This window comes from Protomyctophum bolini (genome assembly GCF_963924005.1).
Source record: "Protomyctophum bolini genome assembly, chromosome: 14".
Classification (NCBI taxonomy): Eukaryota; Metazoa; Chordata; class Actinopteri; order Myctophiformes; family Myctophidae; genus Protomyctophum; species Protomyctophum bolini.
Genome location: NC_137875.1, coordinates 11,109,397 through 11,130,707, shown reverse-complemented (window position 1 = coordinate 11,130,707; position 21,311 = coordinate 11,109,397). Strand labels below are relative to the sequence as shown.

The 21,311-nt window shown below is 44.2% G+C and overlaps 1 protein-coding gene across 1 annotated transcript in view; it reads right to left on the bottom strand.

The window, feature by feature from the left end:
* adgra1b (adhesion G protein-coupled receptor A1b) overlaps nucleotides 1-21,311 on the bottom strand; it is a 202,709-nt gene that overhangs the window by 160,819 nt on the left and 20,579 nt on the right. The window contains exons 3-5 of the mRNA XM_080781504.1: nucleotides 4,090-4,161; nucleotides 394-465; nucleotides 143-214 (exon numbers count right to left, since the gene is read on the bottom strand). Of these exons, the coding sequence (XP_080637630.1) occupies nucleotides 143-214; nucleotides 394-465; nucleotides 4,090-4,161 (216 nt within the window). The remainder of the gene's footprint in view (nucleotides 1-142; nucleotides 215-393; nucleotides 466-4,089; nucleotides 4,162-21,311) is intronic.

The window sequence follows — 21,311 nt, the reverse complement described above, 5'->3', positions numbered from 1 at the left end:
AATCGTGACAGCCCTATGTCTGTGTCCGTGTGTGTGTGTGTGTGTGTGTGTGTGCGACTGTGTGTGCGTGCGACTGTGCGCGCGCACGCGTGTATGCGTGTGTGTGCGACTGTGCGCTTGCGTGTGCGTCTTTTGGTCTTACAGCACTCGGAGGACCACAAGGTGTGTGAACAGTCCTGCGCTCAGCGTGGTAAAGATGTTTCCAGATAAGATCCTGCCAGAGAAGGGAAATAAATAACTGCTCACATAGAGAACTAAAGCCGCATGCGTCTTGTGATGCATTACCGAAGCCGTTTTATCTCAAATGATGAACAGAATATCTTCATACAAAGCCCAAGTTCAGCATACAGGCAGTTGAGTACAGTACGTGTTTTCAATTTGGAGATTACTCACAATTTGGAGAGGCTGCCAAGATCTAGAAACATTTCAGGGGAGAGGCAGCCAATCCTGTTGTTGGATAGGTCCCTATAAGGACAAAAAAAAAGGCAAAGGGATTTATAGTTGTGAGATGAAGGCACTTTGTCTTAGACCTATTGTTTTATGTGTATGTGTGTGTGTGTGTGTGTGTGTGTGTGTGTGTGTGTGTGTGTGTGTGTGCACGCGTGCGCATCAATTTCCTCAATCTAATATATACCGTAGAGTTGATGAACTGCCCAGTTTTTGTTTGAACACACCTGCTTCACTTAACCTTAACCCTCATAGAGCTTGATTCAGAGCCTCTATAGAGCGTTGTAGTCCCGCCCCCTACCAGGGCCCAGGAAATGATTCCCCGTTCATTTTCCTCATAGACATTTCAAAAAGTATTCATTTAAAGACCTTTTAAGCGTTGTTTTAAGCGCTTTTAAGCGAGTTGTGAGAAATCATGACTGCAGTAAACACAATGTTTTGGGCCAACAAAGAATTAGAAAGAAGATAAAAACAGCACTTTTTTTGTTGTTTTTATTCTTTGTAATTATTTGTTTGTTTCAAAATATGGTGTTTGTTGTTATGATTTGTCAAATTCGAGAGCGACACTCTATATCCGAGAAGGCCTGCTTTAAAATTTCTAAATATAAATTTAAGCACATGCTACTTCTGTCTGATTTTACTTCAGTCATGCTAGTGATAATTATGAGCCAACTCATTGACCGTCAAGACACTGTAACACCGGGGCTCCACTGGGCGCGTCAGCGTCGCGTCTCCGTCACCGTCAGGGAATTTTTCCTTTTTAATCAATGAAGGGTGGCTCCACTGCCCGCGTTGCGTTGCGTGACTGCATTCAAATTGCCCCGGTTCGTTTTTTGGCGCACACGACGGAGACGCAATGCGCCCGGTGGAGCCCGGCCGTAATGTAAAGCACAGCATCACAGAAGTGGCTCTACTGTGTACACAGCACTCACAGTATACCAACTCAAGAAAGTGGTCTTGTTTTCTCTTCAAGTTGCTCTGAGAGAGCTCGATTCTACAAAATGTCTTCTAAAGTTTTCTGAAAAGAAACTAAGTTTCTATGTCAGTGGTTCTCAAACTGTTTTGTGTCAAGGAGCCCCAGATTTGTATTTGTATTTGGCCGCCGACCCCGATCTCAAAATATGTTGTTTCAGGGACCCCCCAGAAGCAAAGATTTGAGTTGAAAACGTTTGCTCTGAAAGAATATGGGCTCCATTTTCGTCACCGCTAAACCCCTTATCCCTAAACTTCTTGGCCTTTTTTTACTATTTTGAAAAACAAAAACAACTGGCCATTTTAACTATTCAAAAATGTTTTGCAAAATCGTAAGAAAAAAAGCAAAGAAGTTTAGGGATAAGGGATTTAGCGGTGACGAAAATGGAGCCCTATATATTCAAAGATTTGCGTCACATTTTCAAGATTTTCCAAAAATAGCAGATCTACAAGCTCATAGCACGGCACTCGGTGGCACGCTATGAGCTTGTAGATCTGCTATTTTTCAACAGCTAAAGTATAACATAATGCTTAAAACACCAAAAGGGGTTCCTGTCCTGAATTGGTTGAAACAGTCCCAAGTTTATTTATCCATTGCAGTTCCCTGGGTGGTGTGGTTTTGAAATGTTTCTCTTGGTTGACGTCCCTTTGTATTTGAAGGTGAAGTTACGTAGTGTCCTTGGATAAGGACTGTTGGTTTCTCCCAACAAAGGAAAGGCCCAGATTGTGGGTATTGCATGTATTCTGTTTCAGGTAGTAGAAAGCAAAGAGGGATAGCTCTATTGATCAAGGGATCAATACAGTCAGTAGAGTCAGTTTATCTCTATAGGCTGTCGTGCTTGAATTAAGCATATAGTAACTTTATTGCGTGGCAGGTTAATAAAACTAACCTGTGGCATGTTGAAACTAAACCCCGTGGCTCTTGACATGTGTGGCAGGTTAAAACTAACCCGTGGCACGTTGAAACTAAACCCCGTGGCTCTCGACATGTGTGGCAGGTTAAAACTAACCCGTGGCACGTTGAAACTAAACCCCGTGGCTCTCGACATGTGTGGCAGGTTAAAACTAACTTGTGGCTTCCCGTGAGGTGAGGTTATAGGGTTGGGTTTTGGGTTATAGGGTGTCGGACTCATGCCTGTCGGACTGTATGTCGGACCAAACACATGCACCCAATTATGTCCACCTAGCGCTACATCAAAATAAACCATTTTACAGCGGTCAACCCTGATCTTCAGTAGGCTAAAGTTTCACCTCTCTCACATACTGTAACTCTTAGCCTGTGTGTGTGTGTGTGTGTGTGTGTGTGTGTGTGTGTGTGTGTGTGCGCACAAGCACACACACACACACACACACACACACACACACACTGTACACTACACATGCATGTGGACTGGGTTTCTCCTCCATGCATGTTGTGAGAGTGGCTGCACGAGTGCCGTCCCGGCCGTGGCAGTGTGCCCTTGCGCTCGGTAATTAAAGAGCTGCTTCGCTGGAGCAGCTGTGGGAAAATAAGCAGAGCACTCGAGTAATCACCGGTTGGGGAGCACTTAAATTAGCACTCGGCTGCTCCCAGAGCCTGGCACACGCGCCCAGAATCAGACCCTGCACTAACTTGCCGGCTGGATGGCTGGCCGGCTGCTGCATCTCCCCACCGGCCCAGAAACCCCGCTATCAGGTAGCAATCATGTCACTCACTCTGCAGGGCACACGTCTCAATACTCTAAATGCTGAGCATGCATCCAAAAAGGTAAATGTAAAAGCTTGCCACATGCTACTCAATTATATCCACTGTTTCAAGCCAAAGTCAAGATTTTTGTGCATCTTCCAAGAACAACTCTCTTTTTGCATGTGTGTGCATTATGTGCACATGTGTGCATTATGTGCATGCGTGTGCATCAAAGAAAAGTGAGTTCTTCTGTCTTCAGGGAGGTAAACAATTGGGGACTTTTTGCCAATAGACCTTTTTTTTATCATTCTTCCACTTTGTAGCACATACTGCATAGTAGCTTTTTTACTCTGTGATCACCAATTCTGACACATTTCTGTTCCTGTTTGACTGCTTGACTATAAAATGTAATTTGCTCGAGGGTAGCACAGGGGAATTATTCTTAGAATTGTCTAGACGGTTAGAATTTTGTCACCATTGATCCAAAATACTTTCATCATTGTTATCTGATGACAGGAACTGAAAGACATGCCACTATATTATTTGAAACTAAGCTACGGGCGGTCGTAGCTTAGAGACTAGACCGGCGAGTAACCAGAGCAGGGACAGAGTGGCATTCTGACGCACGGCCCCATTCTACGCACCGACTATGTGGCTTCACCATGCGGTTAGGGTTAGGAACAGGGTTAGTAACGCGGCGAGTCGGAATGGCCATGTGTCGGAATAGCGGGCTTCGGAATGCCGGTGTGTAACCCATTTTGGTGTGTCGGATCTGATCTGACACACCAAAATCACCCGTGGCTCCCGACAATGTGTTGGTCTGACATGCATTAAGTTAGGGTTAGGTTAGGGTTTTGGGTATGGTGTTGCACTGTCCATGTTGAACGGGAACTAAGGGCCGTTTGTGGAAATAGGTCTATTTGTTAAAAGTGTGGCTTCAACATGTAAACTCTTACATAATGTCCGAGTAAGAGAAGGCCGTTACCACACTACGTAATACTCACAGTCTCCTCAGCGCCAGAAGACCACGGAAAGCCCCGGGCTCCACTGTACTTATCAAATTATTCTTCAGATCCCTAGAGGAGATGGAGAGAGAAACAGACCACATAGAGAGAAAGAGAGACGGTGAGAAGAAAGAAAGAAAGATGGAAAGAAAGAGGGGAGACCAGTCAATCATAATTATTCATCTATCTATATCTTTTTACCATCATAACAAACATGGTAAAACCTATTAGTAACTGAGCTGACTATGAAACTGAGATGCAGACAAAGGCTTGCAAGGAGATTCATTCAAAACGTGTATGAAGGCCATTCTATCATTGACAGACAACAGTACAGTTGAGTTGACAAGGCGGAGAATAAAATAGTTTCCCCCATGTTTCAAGCCAATGGAGCGAGGTATAGGGAAGCAAATAGCTGCAGTAGAATTTCCAGTAAGTAAGTTGGTAATGATTTATGTGCCAATTTACAATATACTTTACCCCTTTTTTCCCCCCTGCTCACATCTCGTTAGGGAAACACTGCGATTGTAATTCAGCAGAGAGAATAACGCATAGACATAACATCCTTAGGAGGAACACCTGTTAGCTGGACAGAACAGTCCATTTCCTGCATGCCAAGACACCACATCTACTGTAGCACTGAGGCAAACACAATCTTTTTTGACCAAGGCAATCTCTGTCTTGGTCACACACACACACACACACACACACACACACACACACACACACACACACACACGCACACACACGCTACTAAAAATGGATCTCAGAAAAAATATCTAATTTCTGGTTTTCTCTGTAGGCCAAAGAAAACTTCCTCAGATTGTGTCCCCGGTTTCCTTTGACTCTGGTGTGATCAGAATCAGAAGGAGTATAAGCACTCTGTCCAAATGTGAGCAGCAACGATGTACAACTACAGCACACACACACACACACACACACACACACACACAGTCACACACACACACACACACACACACACACACAGGCCAAATCAGGGCCAGCCAAAAGAAACAATATGAGACCAATAGGACTATCAGCACCATAGCCTTTTATTCCCCCCAAAGTGAGCATTAAAAAGAACTACTGCTCTTTTTATTTGCAAAGAGGGACTTATTGGTGTTGAAAATGATCTCTTTAGCTCAACTGATGAAGAAGAAGCCAAATAATTCCCATATGGCATGAACAGTTCAAACCTGATGAATTTAGGACCTTGCGGTCACAGAAAAAATTCAATAAAACATATTTTACTGTGCATGTAATATTTACTCTTGAGAGCGGCTACTATTTATTCCACAACGTTTAGATCTCCATAAAGCCATGACACTGGTTGTTTCACTGTAACTGCATGCGCATAATTTGGTCGATGTTAAGCATTAGTTATACACACAGAAGATGAGCCGTCATTACAGGCAGATAAATGACTGCTGTCCATGTGTGATGATCTGTGTCTTGTGTTAAATAGTTTGACCCCGCATCTTAAAACATACTTTGTCAGCGCGATTTGAACTCCACAACACACACCCCTTCACCTATAGGTCAGTGGTGGGTCATGACTCATGAGGATGTTGCAATTTGGGCCTCCATTGACAAACCACTACGATTTTAATAATATATATAAACTAGAATGATGCAATTAGCAAATAAAAGTGTGGTTGCCTCTTGTAATACAATTTACCAGACTTTATATAAGTAGAGATGCTGATGTCATACATCATCATAATGGAATAAATGGGAACCTCCATAGACCCACAATGACGTTGGAAGTTACTCTAGATTTAATTAAACTTAACCTCTAAAGGCTATTTAATTGACCGGAGTCCCCCAGGGACTATACTGTACTATACTGTACTAACCCCATCTTTTTCCCCCTCTACACCAAACCTCTTAGCATCATCATTCACATTTCACCTCACACAGAATATACATAGAGATCTGCAGTACGTACAGTAAAGAATGCCCCCCTCAGTGTGTAAGGTTTAAAGTTAAACCTCAACACCTGGACCGTGATCCTTCATTCGTGCAGGAACGTGACGTGACTAGGGATGATAACGAGCACCTTATCAATCAGGCTTATCGAGCCGGGTTCTTATTGAGCCCACTATCGAGCATTTTATATTATTTTATGGAAAGACGGGAGACAATTAATTCGGAACAGAACCAGTATCTTTTACTAGGGCTTTCAAATACAGTACTTTTCTAACAGACAAAAGGCAATTGATATTTTGACCAATAAAATAATAAAATAAAGTGTTAACTGGTTAAAAGGCGTACATTTTGTTTACCCGGACAGCGCTGGTTGGCAGGCATCAATACACTTTTAGACCGACGTGCTTGTGCCAGCATGGGTGATTAGATTTATTTCTTGATTGCCTCTTGTCTTGATTGTTTAAACATGACGTCATGTGTGCCGCTATGCTCGAAAACAGGCTTGATAAGCCCAAAGCTCAACGGGTACTCGATAAGCTTTTATCGGATTTCTTCGGGTATATCGGTTATGCAGGTCTGACTAGTGCGTTCTTCCTCCTCGTGTCCTCCTGCCCTCGTCCAATGCTGAGTCTTTGATCATGTACAGTACAGTACAACAGTACAGTGTACTATGAAAGAGTAGGCGGAGGTCAAGTGGTCCTCTGTCTCGCCCGCAGCACCTTCCCTTTCATCCCAGAACAGAACTGTGGAGCTGCTCCACTGTCTGGAGGTTCTGGATTAGGCTTAAAGCCACACTGAACTTTGGTAGAACCTTAGGTTGTACCTCCTAGGCATGATGTAACTGCAAGTAATCTTGATCGTGTTTATTTGTGGCGACCGTGTGGTCAAGTCTACTTTAGCAATTCCATCCAAATCATATTTTAAGCACACCAATGCAAACAACGCAGATTCTGCCAATAATATATTTGTATAATAAAACATAACATATATTACTTATTTGGTTGGACCACAGGAGCCAGCCTTATGCACACTAAACATCTCTGACTGACTCGAGTCAGTTACAGCATATGAAAGCCAGCTGGCCAAACAACAAATGAGCCAATGTCAGAGCAACCGTCCCCCCAAGGATAAGTCTTGTAGTCTATCCTCGATCCTCGATTGGCCTATTAAGCAACAAAGTGGCCAATCACAGAGCAATCGTCCCTCCCACGCTCTCTTACTTTGCATGAATTAAAAGAAAGTGATTCAGTGCAGCTGGAAAATGTCTATTGTGTTGTGATCACTTTTGCAGTGATTTTGTATCTGCAAGTGGTAACCATTGATTTGGTTACCATTAGCCTACAGCCTACAAGGCTACAGCATATTTTGAATCTTGTGTGTGTTCTGTGGTCTTTTGCATACGTGCATTCAACTATACAGTAGGGCAACATTTCATGTCAAATATGAGATACGGTTGGTCAAATTGCATTTTAAATAATAATGGATTGCATTTTTATAGCACTTTTCTATGCACTACGTGCATACTCAAAGCACTTACAATGGTCCATTCATTCATACATTAGGAGGTGAAGCGGCGAACAGTTGACGCCAGCGTTCCCACATTCACACACCACCCGGTAAGCCAAATGACGTCATGATGACGTCCTCCGGTGACTAGGCCAGATCACAGCCCATATGGGGATGATCTTTACGTCATTTCCAGTCCACGTCTTCACCAGTTTAAATAATATAGCTTATTCTGGGCCAGATCTGACTAGTTATGATATGACTTATGTTGATCTGGCCTCGATCGGACTCTCTCTGATTCATCCAGGGACGTCCATCTTAGTGGGTCAAATTTATGTTGGTTGAAATCAGGTGATATTCTGGGTCACATGTGACTAGTCTCGGTTTGACTTGATCTGGCCCCAATCGAGACGTCACTAATTCGTCCAGGTCCTGACCGTGCTTAAATTATTGTTAAAACATCTCTATTACCTAATTTACAAGAAGTCTACACGATTAGAGAATGTAGAAGAATTGTTATTTTGATCGTTTGCCTGTTATCTCTCCTAATGGTACCAACATCAATACAGCATGGAATTGTGGACAAAATCTTAGCCAACGATAACAAAAAAAGATTCTTTAGTTTTGGGTCTGAGAGGCTAAATCTCATCAAATGGTGGTCCCTGGTCCGTGGCTCAAATGCCAAATAATGAATAAGCCTTGGTATGAAAAAGGTTGAAAACCACTGCAGTAAGTGACTGACAATCACAGCAAACACAGCAACGCATTTGAAGGGCAGGACGTTAGTATGCCAACTCTGTGATTACCCTGACTGTAGTCTAACAACTGACTCTATCCTGGAGTCACATGGGTGGGATAAATACTAGGGATGCACCGAAAATTCGGCCATCGAAAATATTCGGCCGAAAATGGCTAAAAATGTATTTTCGGCCTATTCGGTTTCGGCTCAAATAAGCCGAAAAATATCACCGAATAGTAGTAGTGGTCCTAAAGTTGTGAATCGAACTAAACTGCGAGGAAAACACAGATGTACAAGCCCAACGCGCTGTGCATTGCGACGGGTAGATAGCTTGTAGATCTGCTACTTTCAGCGCAGGAAGGGCGCATGCTTATGACGCTCTTTAACTATGCATCATTCAGCCATCAGCGACAGTCGCAACACAACACACGAGCAGCAGTTACGGGCAGCAGCAGATCAGCAGATCCGACACAACTGTATTGCACATATCTGTGCTTTCATCCACGATTCCATAGCCTTCTAAATCTTATTTCCCATCCACGGGCACAAGCAACGTGATATTAGCAGCTTCCACCCGATCTGTGGTGGTGTTCTGTTGACAAGGGAAGCTAGTAGCTAGCATGGGAGCTAACGTTAGTTTTAACACTATGTACTTTGCATCCGTTCCCCAACCCCTCACACTCGCTGCTGCGTTTACACGGGCAGACACAAAGACGAATGGGAATATCATTTGGAGCTTTCAAACCCATAAATTCAAACCCACCTCTGGAATATTGCTATCTCATTCCACTTTAATTTATTTTAATCCATAGTCTTAGTTTTTCTCTAATAAAGTTGTTTTTATTTGTTTTCTCATGTTCTCCTTGAAAAGTGTCTTTAAGTACTCAGAGAAGCTTTATATAAATAATATTATTATCACTATTATTATTACTACTTGTTTTTATTGCCTATGCTTATGTAGAAAAAAAAACCTCACTGCTCAGGTCAAATAGGCCTATTGATATGCGATTAAAATGTGATTAATTGAGATTAATTAATCACAAAGCCTCCAATTATTTAGATGTTTTTTAATGGACCCATAAGTGTTTATTATTTAAGTTAGGTTTTGCCATAATCATGTCTTTTGCCATAATCAGGTAGCTTTACAACAAAGATGTATTCGGCTATTCGGTATTCGGTTTTCGGCCAACTGTTTCCTATATTCGGTATTCGGTTTCGGCCAAGAATTTCCCTTTCGGTGCATCCCTAATAAATACTGTATCCCACCCATGTGCTGCTCAAGTAGGACAAATCAAACTCCAAGCAATACAATGTACAACCATTATTTCACTCAGATGTAAATTACATTACCCTGTGTTGTTAAAATATGATTGGCAGGGGCATAGAAAGGCAGGATGAGAGGTTCACCAGAATAAATAAGTCTTCCTGTTTACTGAGAGGCACATCTCACACACGTGCACACGCACGCACGCATGCACACACACACGCATGCACACACACACAAACACACATAAATGACAGCTTTTTAGTTTCACAGTACCTTGGGAAGAAGCTGGCCCTATATCCAACCCCCACTGTAGGTACAGCTGGAGAACCTCAAATGAGATAAATGTTTAAACAATAACCATTTTCCTCTCCCCGGGTCCGGTGTGTGTGCATGTGTTTGAGGAACAGCGAGGGAGAGCAGAGTGGAGCATAAACTCAGCCATTTGTGGCTCATGTTTGAAAAGCTACTGAAGTGGCTCCCAATTAATTCCCGCCTGTGCTGTATATCTTCCACATGCTCAAGTTCTCCCGGGCCGTGTGACCCGGACTATGTCAGAGCGTTCGCCATGTGACACTAATGGGTGGACTCATGCTCCGGGGTTTGGATGCCTTTGCCTGATTTATGTTTTGCACCGAAAAATGGCCGATCTACAAGCTCACAAAGAATCATAGCATGACACACAGATGGCCCATGTCGTGCATAGACACACACGCGCAGTCGCGCGCGCACGCACACACACACACACACACACACACACACACACACACACACACACACACACACACACACACACACACACACACACACACACACACAAACACACACCAGGGGACATTGACTGGACTGGACCACACACGGTGTGTAGTCTGTCTGACGGAAAGCAGCATTCCATCATAAATCTCATTCAACAAACTGCTGATGTTGTTATCAAAAAGTGCAGGATTCGCCACACGTGAGCAAATAAAGCTGGGAGAAGAATAGAGCAGTTGCTCGAGGTCGAGACTGCAACGTGAAATGGAGATGCCTTTAACCGAGTCCCCCAGGGATCAATAGTAGGCTTCCCTTTTTCCCCCTCTAGTCTTACACATGCACCAAACTTCCACCAAAACAGCTGATCTACAAGACGCAATGCATTGCATGAAGAACAGTTATTTTGATCAACGTTTGCCTGTTATCTCTCTTTATGGCACCACATCAATACAGCATAGAATTGTGGACAAAATCTTATCCAACGACAACAAAATATTCTTTATACACTTTTTCCGCTTCAGATCCGATCCCGATACCTCAATTTCTGTGTTAGCCGATACCGAATACCGATACCAGTGTCGTGATCTCATGTTGTGTTTATAACTATCTAGCTACGTATATATCTAGTGTTGTGTTTATAGCTATCTAGCTATATATCTAGTGTTGTGTTTATAGCTATCTAGCTATATATCTCATGTTGTGTTTATAGCTATCTAGCTATATATCTCGTGTTGTGTTTATAGCAGACTCCTCACTCACATGTCCCAACATTTTATTTACCTGCCATATAGGGCCGACCCAAGAACACCTGGCGTAGGACAGTGGAGGGAGAGTTGAAGACCCTGCATCACACCTGGGGATCTAAAAAGACGCTGGCCCAGGACAGACTGAAGTGGAGATCCTTTGTTGCTGCCCTACATGCCAGCCGTAAGTAGTGTCAACCCCTTACCCCAGTGTCAGATCTGTGGTTATATTGGCATATTCGCCGATACCGATATGAACCGATATGACAAATAAGGGCCGATCCGATACTTTTCTCGATACCGATACAGTATCGGGACATCTCTAATTTTGGGTCTGTGAGGCTAAATGTCATGGTGGTCTGTGACTCAAATGCAGAATAAATATTGGGCCTTGATATGAAAAGGATGAAAAGGGTTGCAAACCACTGCTCTATTTAATCATAATGTACAGTAACAAAATGAGATCATGACATGTACTGTACATTCTTATTTTGTACTAAATTCTTTCCATTGCTGTTTAATTTTGTTGACGGTAAATGCACTGCAACAACAAGAGGAATCTGGTTGTTTTGTGGACGGCAGCCAAGTCCCACAGTGTGTCAGAGGACAGGCTGCACGCACGCACGCACGCACGCACGCACGCAGTGTGTCAGAGGACAGGCTGCATGCACGCACACAGTGTGTCAGAGGACGAATATCCAGGTCAGAGCAGCAGCGAGAGCAGGCCACACACACGCGCGTGCACGCAGTGTGTGGGGGTGGACAGAGAGAGCACTAGGAACTAAGAGAAAGAAAGGATAGGACCATGTCCAGCGAGTAGAATGCAACAAGAGTGCAAGAATTACAAAGACAATCACTGCAAAGACAGAGATATAAACTAGAGAGAGAGAGACGGGGGGGAAGAGAGAGAGAGAGCTAGAGAGAGAGGGGGGGGGGGGATAGTGAAGTGAGCAAGGGAAGAGACTAATGAGTAGATTGAGCAGTCTGAGGTGGTGAGAAAAGGGCAGAGTGTGACAGACTGCATGGGAATCAACTCCCGCTCTCCCCTTCCTTCCTCCCCTTCCTTCCTCCCCTTCCTTCCTCCCCTTCCTTCCTCGCACACTAGTCACAGACAACAATCCATGGAATCCTCCCTTCACCCCTCCGATCTCAACCTACCCCCAACGCTGGCGCAGCGCGCACCAAGCCTGATTTATAATTACAGAGTTAGTTGTGCACCGGCATCGCTTATAGAAAATAGCCGGTATACGTCCGAGCTCACAGTGCATCACAGCCAGGGCGACAACTACACGTGACGATGTACAATTATACAACAGGTCGTTTCGACTCAAGGAAGCAATCTGATTGGTTGAAACAGCCTTCTAGCCGTGCTTCAAACCAACATCATGGAACACGTAATTAAAACAAAGAATTCCGCCATGTTGTTGTCCCAGAGCTTGGTGGCTAGTCTAGCTATAGTTTCTTGGGACATTTGTGGTCGTAGTGGCTTCATCTGTCATTAAAAGAATATGATTTTTTTAGCGACTATACTGCGCTGCTTACAGAACTCGCCTTAATTGGCTCGTTCTTGCAGCAACGCAGGCGTGCCATTAATGACAGTAACGCACACCCTCTCGTGTAATACTGCTTAAATCAAGCCTTAGACAAGCTTGCTGCTGTACAGGCACTGCACATAATTGACAAGTAGTCCTGTTGATGGTCTGGATGCATGAATATTTATGGGTCAATTTGTGCTTGCTTTGAGGGAATGACGCAAATGGGACCAAATGCTCATTATGGAGGATAACCACCTACTGTTGGGTTGTAAATACATACGCTTTGAAATCTCATTCACGGTCGGGGGGGGGGCGTCGTCAGACAGCATGGTCCAATTAAACAGAAATGTATGCGTTGTGACGGACAGGCTTGTTGTAGCTATAGCACTGCCAAAGCATTAGAAAGGAAAGAGCTAGCCTTCACTTTGTAGCGACTGCATTCTCATAGAGGCGTCAGCGAAGTGCTTCGGCATCATGTGCTTTATGTGAATTTACAATTTGTCTTCCCAAGCAAGCGAGATGTACTGCATTCATAATCACACAGCCCGCTGGGAATGGTCAACACTCGCAAAAGTATGAAGAGATGGGTTGATATTTTGTTTATAAATATTTAGGGCATGCTTAGAAATCAGTTGAAATCATGCAACTGCTTTAAAAGAGTGGAGTCTCACTCTCTGCGCCACTCCGGCCTCCACAATCTGTTTCCCTTCTGGTGGCGGCTATTAAGCCTTTCTGAAGATACTGCCGGAGTGCAATTTATTCCTGGCAGCTTGATGAGCAATGATTAGAACGGTTTGGGTGGGACGTGATTGCTGTGATTTTCTTGAGGGAGGGAGAGAAGACGATGATACTTATTTACCAATGCAATGAATGCACCTTGACTGGAGTGTTCAAAAACTGTCGCACGCATGCGCACACACACGCCTCTATCTTTTTGTTATGTTTTTTTTGTGGCTTTCGCCTGTATTTTATTATTTTTGTAGAGAAAGTGACATGCAGTGAAGGCCGTCGGGATCGGGAGTCAAACCCGCGGCACACTGCCAGACTGGATTACCTTACCAGCCAAGGTGCCCGGACCGCTGAGCCACGGTCCAGGCCACGCCTCTATCTTTTTGTAGTTTTAAAAAAATAGTTCAAGATGGAGTGACACCCTGGAGTCGTTTTTATGTGCAATGGTGTATTAACTTTGTATTTAGGGTTTCTTCCTGGAGGCTGAACCCTTGACAGTCAAACGGGCCAATGAAATAAACAGTAATATAGTGACACCACACTATCAGCTCCTCCCCTAACCCCTTTATCACACAACTACAACTACCAGGCAAACCAGGCATACCTAATGAAGTGGTGGGCGTGCCAAAATTATACCTCCTTTTATAACAATAAGACCTGATCATGTTTTAGGGTGGAAAGAAATCACGGCACTCCATCTTTAAAATAAATCTACAGTATAGAGCCTATATGAGCTCACGTGTCGTGATGCAACATGTTGTATGAAAGGGCATTCAATTCATGAAAAAAACGTACAAACATTAACCCATTCTGGGCGGGCACCCATTTTGGTATTAGCACTATGTTATGCTTTAGCTATTGAAAAATAGCAGATCTACAAGCTCATAGCGCGCCACCGAGTGGCGCGCTACGAGCTTGTAGGTCTGCTATTTTTGAAAAATCGAAGAACGACTGACATTTTGAGAATCTGATCTCAGGTCAGAATGGGTTCATCAGAGCAGTGTGTGTCCGGTGGAAACCTCGTATGAATCTGATCTCAGGTCAGAATGGGTTAAATATGGAGGTACAGTACAAGGCTTCTGCCCCGACAGCGCCGATATACGATCCCTAGTTCAGAAGCACTGATCTTTGCTCAGTGCAAATCACTCCCGTCAGAGAACAAACAAGGTCAAGGACCAAGTGAAGGGGATTCTTCTCAGAGATTCCTTTGATATGATTCTCAAGGATTATATGTAATGTTTTATGAAATAAGGCAAGAGATAATAACTTAAATGGATCTCCAACAATAAATCACTGGCTATAGATATGCACGGTGAACTTTCTTGTTGGAATTGTTGAACGGTATAATTTTTTCCGCCATTCCACCAGCGGCTACTTGAAGAAGTAGTTATCTCCCTCTCTTTCTTTTTTGGGGGGGGAAGTCAATGAAAAGCACACTTGATGAATAGGCTTGACATCAGAGCAGCACTAAAGGAAAAAAGAAGAGGTCTTTGTCTCCTTGGTTTCTCCCCCATCTCACTCCGTAAATCAGCCACCATCATGTTGCTCCACACGCAAAAGCTTGATTTATACTCGAGAACTGATTTATGTAGCATTATATTAGGGGCTGCAAATATTGATGATTTTCTGAAAAACTAATTATTCCATTGATTACTTTTTCGATCAGTCGAATAACCCGAGGTGGCCCACCACTTGGTAGAGCTCCATACTGTAAAGACTAGTCATACTGTAAAGACTAGTCATAATGTAAAGACTAGTCATACTGTAAAGACTAGATGAAATGAAAATGGAATTGCTTTTGGCCCCGTGTTGATGCCATCACCCACTCCATGTGAATCAAATTTGTATTAATTAATTAATTAATTACAATATGTTGTATTATTGCAACGCTGGGTGTTACAGGGTTAAAACTCTATGTGTCGGGGGGGCAGAACGGGGCATATATCTTATGCCTCGTTCTCCTAAGGATCCCACGCTTAATTCTGAACGGATTTCTGTCATGATTCAAATTCCTCTGTATTCCACAGTCTGGTTATTAATTCCTTGTGTCAGTTTTATTGTCATGTTTATATCACCAGTCAATCAAAGGATATATGATTTAAAATGCAAGGGTTTTGCATGGCTGCCTCGGTTTGCAAGACCCTTTTGAGAGAGGGATTTATTATTGTGTTATTTTAAATAGAAGGACAATCGTGCTGACGTAAACAGTAAACTTGGATGGCGTGAGTTTTGCAACATGTTTGCTATTCATGGTGAATATAATTCCCCCACATAATGGGTTCATAGGGCCACTGTAGAAGCTATAGTCTCTACCGTGATTATGTAGGGGATGCATGCATCTGTGTCAAAAGAACGCATTGTGCTCCAACACAGGCTTCCAACTCATGGCAGCAAAATTAGCAGCAAAATACAACAATTTCTTTGCTGCTGAGTGGATGGACAAATCAAGGTGCGCAGACAGACGGAGCGCGTCACAGCGGTTGGTGAAAACGGCCTCTGAAGTGCTCGGAAATATAGGCTAAAATTAACAATAGAAAATTGGGAAATTTCACAAAAATTGCATTTCCATTGCAGCTGGACTTAGTCTTTGTGAAGCCAACCTGCAGGTTTGAATCCAACTGGAGGCCCTTAATTTGCTGCATGGGGAAGGATCCCCATCTGTCTCCTATAGCTGTCATTTCTCTCTCCAATGAAAACAAATAAATAATTGTAATACATCTTTGTATAATAGATTACATTGATTAACCACGAATCCCGATTCTATTTCACAATGTATTGCAAGAAAATAAGGAACCTATAGCGCACTTCAGGAAGTTGACAGGAAGTTCACAAGCCGTGATGAAGCTGGCACTCAAAATGGTGCATCAAGAGGATCTAAAATTATCATTTTTGTTTATTTTGCATCGAAAAATTACGTATACTGTACGCACGTATTCAATCAATCTAGCAAACATTAAACATCACTAATAGCACAACCGATTTGCAATTTTGAACGTCATCATTTAACCATTATATTCTAAGCCGTTTGCTTCGGAACTAATTAATTCCTATTGCCTGAACATGCATGTCCCATACGTGTGAGTAGCATATTGACTCAGTTTGCATATAAATGAAGTCTTAAATTGTGCCTGCTCCTCCTGTAATCAATACTCCGTTTCTCAAATGTCTCTGTTACGTTCCGGACCCCCTCCCCCGATGATAACCTCTCCACCCTTGACCTCTTCGAGGATAACCTCCCCTTTGCCCCCTTCACGTTGTTCATCACATTGTGTCTTCTGTACTGTACTCCACCCTTCAAATATCCTTACAGTGTGTTTTAACACATTATGTGCCTTTTCATTCGTTCAAAATAGCGACGTTTGGGATGCCCATCCGATTTAAATTAAATTAAAAAACAATAAATAAATGTATATATTTTCTTCCAAGACGTGTACAGACGTCCTGGGCACTGCATGGGATCATTCCTATTGGACGTCTGGGGCACAAATTGTAGCGGGCAACAGTCTGGTGTATTTTAACCACTGGCGTTAGCAGATGAAGACAGAGGCGATAGTCTAAAAATGGAGTCGCCCGACAACATGACAATACTTTGGATGACATCATCCGGCGATAGCCAATCAAATTCATGTGTTGCTTTCTTTACCCTCAACCTATACGAGGACATACGGTAGATCTGACAGCTGGAACGCCCACTTACTGTAGGAGATTTGTATCGCCCAGAGTCGCCATTGTTCACCCGCTGTTAAAATGTTAGTGTTCATTTATCCATTTGAGTGCACAAATGTATAAGCAACAGCATCCTTATACGGGTCCACTTGGTTTCATTTTGCACATTCTCTGAGTTAAATTAACACTCTGGATTCCAACGTATAAATTCTTATGCACCCGTATACCAGCTAGCCAGATGATCTGTCCTTCAGCAATGTGTCACACCCTCATCAATCACCTTGCAAAGCAGACACGCACCTCAGGAAGACTGAGTAAGCGTCGCCTCGTCTGTGGGAGTGAAGGCAAGCAGGCGGCCAGCTTTCTTTTTTTCCCCCCCTTTCTTTTGGGGAGGAGGACAACTCCTGCACACATCTGACACGCACCGCTCCCAGAATGAGCAATTGCGGACACCACACACAGAATTCTGATACGCTAACGGCGATAAAAGCAGAGAGGTGTAGGAGGCATTCGGTCTATACACGACAGTTGTGTATGCATCCTCCTCCTCCACTCCTCCAGACCACCAGATGAATACATTCTGGTCCAAAGGACAAACAATAGGCCTGCGCTGTTCTCAATATTTAATAACTCCTACTTTTAGGCAGTCAGGCGAGAATAAAGCTAGCGACGAGCGTCACACCTGAAGCTCCCACTATAAATGATGAGTGGGGAAGACGTATGGCCTCTCAGGCACACAATGCACTCTCCTCCTTCACCACAGTGACACCTCTTGCACGCTGTAGTGATGTGTCAGCTGATTTTTGAAGATTAGAACTCCAATATATACAGTATACTGTTGGCACTTCCTGCTGCCGCTTTATTCTAGTGGGAGACTGCACGGGACCATCACATTTTAGTTTTAGGCATAGTCTTTTGAAGAGTTTTCATTTAGTTTCAGTCACATTTTATAGTCACCTGGAATGTTTTAGTGTTAGTCTAGTTTTAGTCCGACTAAATGTCAAAACACAGTTGATTTAGTCGACTAAATTCTATTTTGGTGGGCCTTGATGCCGTCGTAATGACTGATTTTACACTTGCTGAAAATTGCTGCCATGCATGCATGCAAGCCGCATGCATGCATGCACATACATACATACATACATACATACATACAAGAACAAGGCGTAATGCCATCTGATTCTTTACACTGACCACATTAAAGTGTTTTTACACAATGAGAATTGATGGTGAGCTGGAATACCTGGATTCATGCAGTGTCCTGCACAGAGGACTGCAGTGAAGCCATGGTGAACGGGAAAACCTGGATCCATTGTCCTGTGCAGAGAACAGTGACATGCATTGTTCACATGCTCTGCTCCCATCTGACCCACTTTGGCTGCCGGTAATAGGCCTGGGTCTCTCTGTGGGGACTCATGCCACTGTCCAACATACCATACTGTGAAGGCAACCTCCACAACGGAAGAGAAAGACAGGGTAAACTACCTGGTTAATTTAATTCATGGATAAATACATGGAGTTTCTGTTTTGTATGTGTCTGTGGAGTTAACATTACTCTAATTAGACCCCCTTATTCAAATATGTCTTCCCTGTGTATTTTTGGTTTCTTCCTGAAAGCTGAAGATTTTTGAGTCAAAAAGCCAAATCAGAATTCACTGCATTAGTCACATTCATAACTCTAACCCCTCCCCTAACCCCTCCCTCTAACCCACCCACAACTGGCTCAAGACACTCAGGCGAATGGCTCCTTCAATACCGATCACAACGGTTTTTGTGGTTTCACGGATGAATCCGCATCCCCGCAAAAAACAATCAAAGCACATAAAATGGTAGCATATTAAGTCGCTCAGTGGAACATTCTGCCAGCATAGTGCTTGTTGCTGCCAGGTAACTTCCTGATGTGTAAACATCAGTTATACCCAGTTCTCACTCTAATGTGCCAATTGCCGCTAACAGGCTGGGCACCGTAAACGGTGCGATGATTCCACAGCTGGAGCCAGAATGGCATCAACACACACAGGCATTACGCTTGTCATTCACCACACCGCCCGCGCACCACACCGCCCGCGCACCACACCGCCCGCGCACTGCCCGCGCACCACACCGCCCGCGCACCGCGGTCCCTTTGAGCGCCAGAAAGACAGACGGACGGACGGATGGACGGCTCCCACTTTGAGCGCTATCAATGCATTGAAAGGGACAAAATCATGTTTAATCAGTTCATTGAAGGGTCTCAGTAGCGTCTACTGACCTACCAACATCTCAGTAGCTGCATTATGTGGGTTGATCACGGCTACTGTTTTGACAGCGACTACGTGGCCTGACTACAACTGACTACGTGGCCGGTTAAGACTGATATGAGGTTAGAGGACTTACGTGGTCGGTTAAGACTGATATGAGGTTAGGGGACTTACGTGGCCGGTTAAGACTGATATGAGGTTAGGGGACTTACGTGGCCGGTTAAGACTGATATGAGGTTAGGGGACTTACGTGGCCGGTTAAGACTGATATGAGGTTAGGGGACTTACGTGGCCGGTTAAGACTGATATGAGGTTAGGGGACTTACGTGGCCGGTTAAGACTGATATGAGGTTAGGGGACTTACGTGGTCGGTTAAGACTGATATGAGGTTAGGGGACTTACGTGGCCGGTTAAGACTGATATGAGGTTAGGGGACTTACGTGGTCGGTTAAGACTGATATGAGGTTAGGGGACTTACGTGGCCGGTTAAGACTGATATGAGGTTAGGGGACTTACGTGGCCGGTTAAGACTGATATGAGGTTAGGGGACTTACGTGGTCGGTTAAGACTGATATGAGGTTAGGGGACTTACGTGGCCGGTTAAGACTGATATGAGGTTAGGGGACTTACGTGGCCGGTTAAGACTGATATAAGGTTAGGGGACTTACGTGGCCGGTTAAGACTGATATAAGGTTAGGGGACTTACGTGGCCGGTTAAGACTGATATAAGGTTAGGGGACTTACGTGGCAGGTACAAGACTGATATAAGGTTAGGGGACTTACGTGGCCGGTACAAGACTGATATGAGGTTAGGGGACTTACGTGGCCGGTACAAGACTGATATGAGGTTAGGGGACTTACGTGGCCGGTACAAGACTGATATGAGGTTAGGGGACTTACGTGGCCGGTACAAGACTGATATGAGGTTAGGGGACTTACGTGGCCGGTACAAGACTGATATGAGGTTAGGGGACTTACGTGGTCGGTTAAGACTGATATGAGGTTAGGGGACTTACGTGGCCGGTACAAGACTGATATGAGGTTAGGGGACTTACGTGGCAGGTACAAGACTGATATAAGGTTAGGGGACTTACGTGGCCGGTACAAGACTGATATAAGGTTAGGGGACTTACGTGGCCGGTTAAGACTGCTATGAGGTTAGGGGACTTACGTGGCCGGTTAAGACTGAGGTTATAGAGTTAGGGTTAGATTTAGTGTTAGGGTTATATTAAACGTGATTTTCTCCCTTTCAATGCAATGAATTGATGGCATTCGAAGCGTAGTGCGACAGACAGACAGACAGACAGACACTAGCGGTAACAGCTGGCCGACACAACCCACTCGCTAAGGGCACCTGCAAGTGACTCCATCCCGATGCCAAAACGCTACAGCTGGCAGGATGGACTGGGTTGTAGTGCGCGGGGGGGGGGGGGGGGGGAGGGGGGTAGGTGAGGGGGGTGAGTGACAGAAAAGGAAAGGACGGGAGGGTGGGAGGGAGGGCACGACACGTCGCTCCAAAAGAAGGTCAAAGATCGGCTGAAACAATCCATGGAACCTTTCGCCTGGAATGTCTCCTTCACTATCAGATTCATCCCTCTCCACCGGTCCAGCAGATCTGCATGCTGAAGGCAGCGGGGCCATAATGGCCCTAATAAGACCCTGTGAGACAGGGGACATGGTTCTATAGGCTAACCGGCAGACGGGGCCAGGGGAGATAAGAGAAAAGAGTGGCACCAAATTATTCTGCCGACATTATTCCATGCTTAAATTAACTGTCAGGCAGGAAGGGGGACAGCGACAAACTGACTCTAATAATATTCAAAGGAATCTATCGCTGTCGGCTCTATGTGTGCGCACGAATGTGTGCGTATGTGTGTGTTGTGTGTGACGTGTGCGTGTGTGCACTGTGGGTGCATGCAGGCATTTTTGTGTTTGTGCAACTTGCATGCATGTCTACTGTGTGCAGAGAGAGAGAGAAAGAGAGAGAGAGAGAGAGAGAGAGAGAGAGAGACAGCCAGAGCAGTATACTCAAATGACTTCCCATCAGTTTTCTCCAACAATACAATGTACAGTCCTCAGCCATAATTTAACTCTCACGGTACCTGCATTTGGTGTCATTTG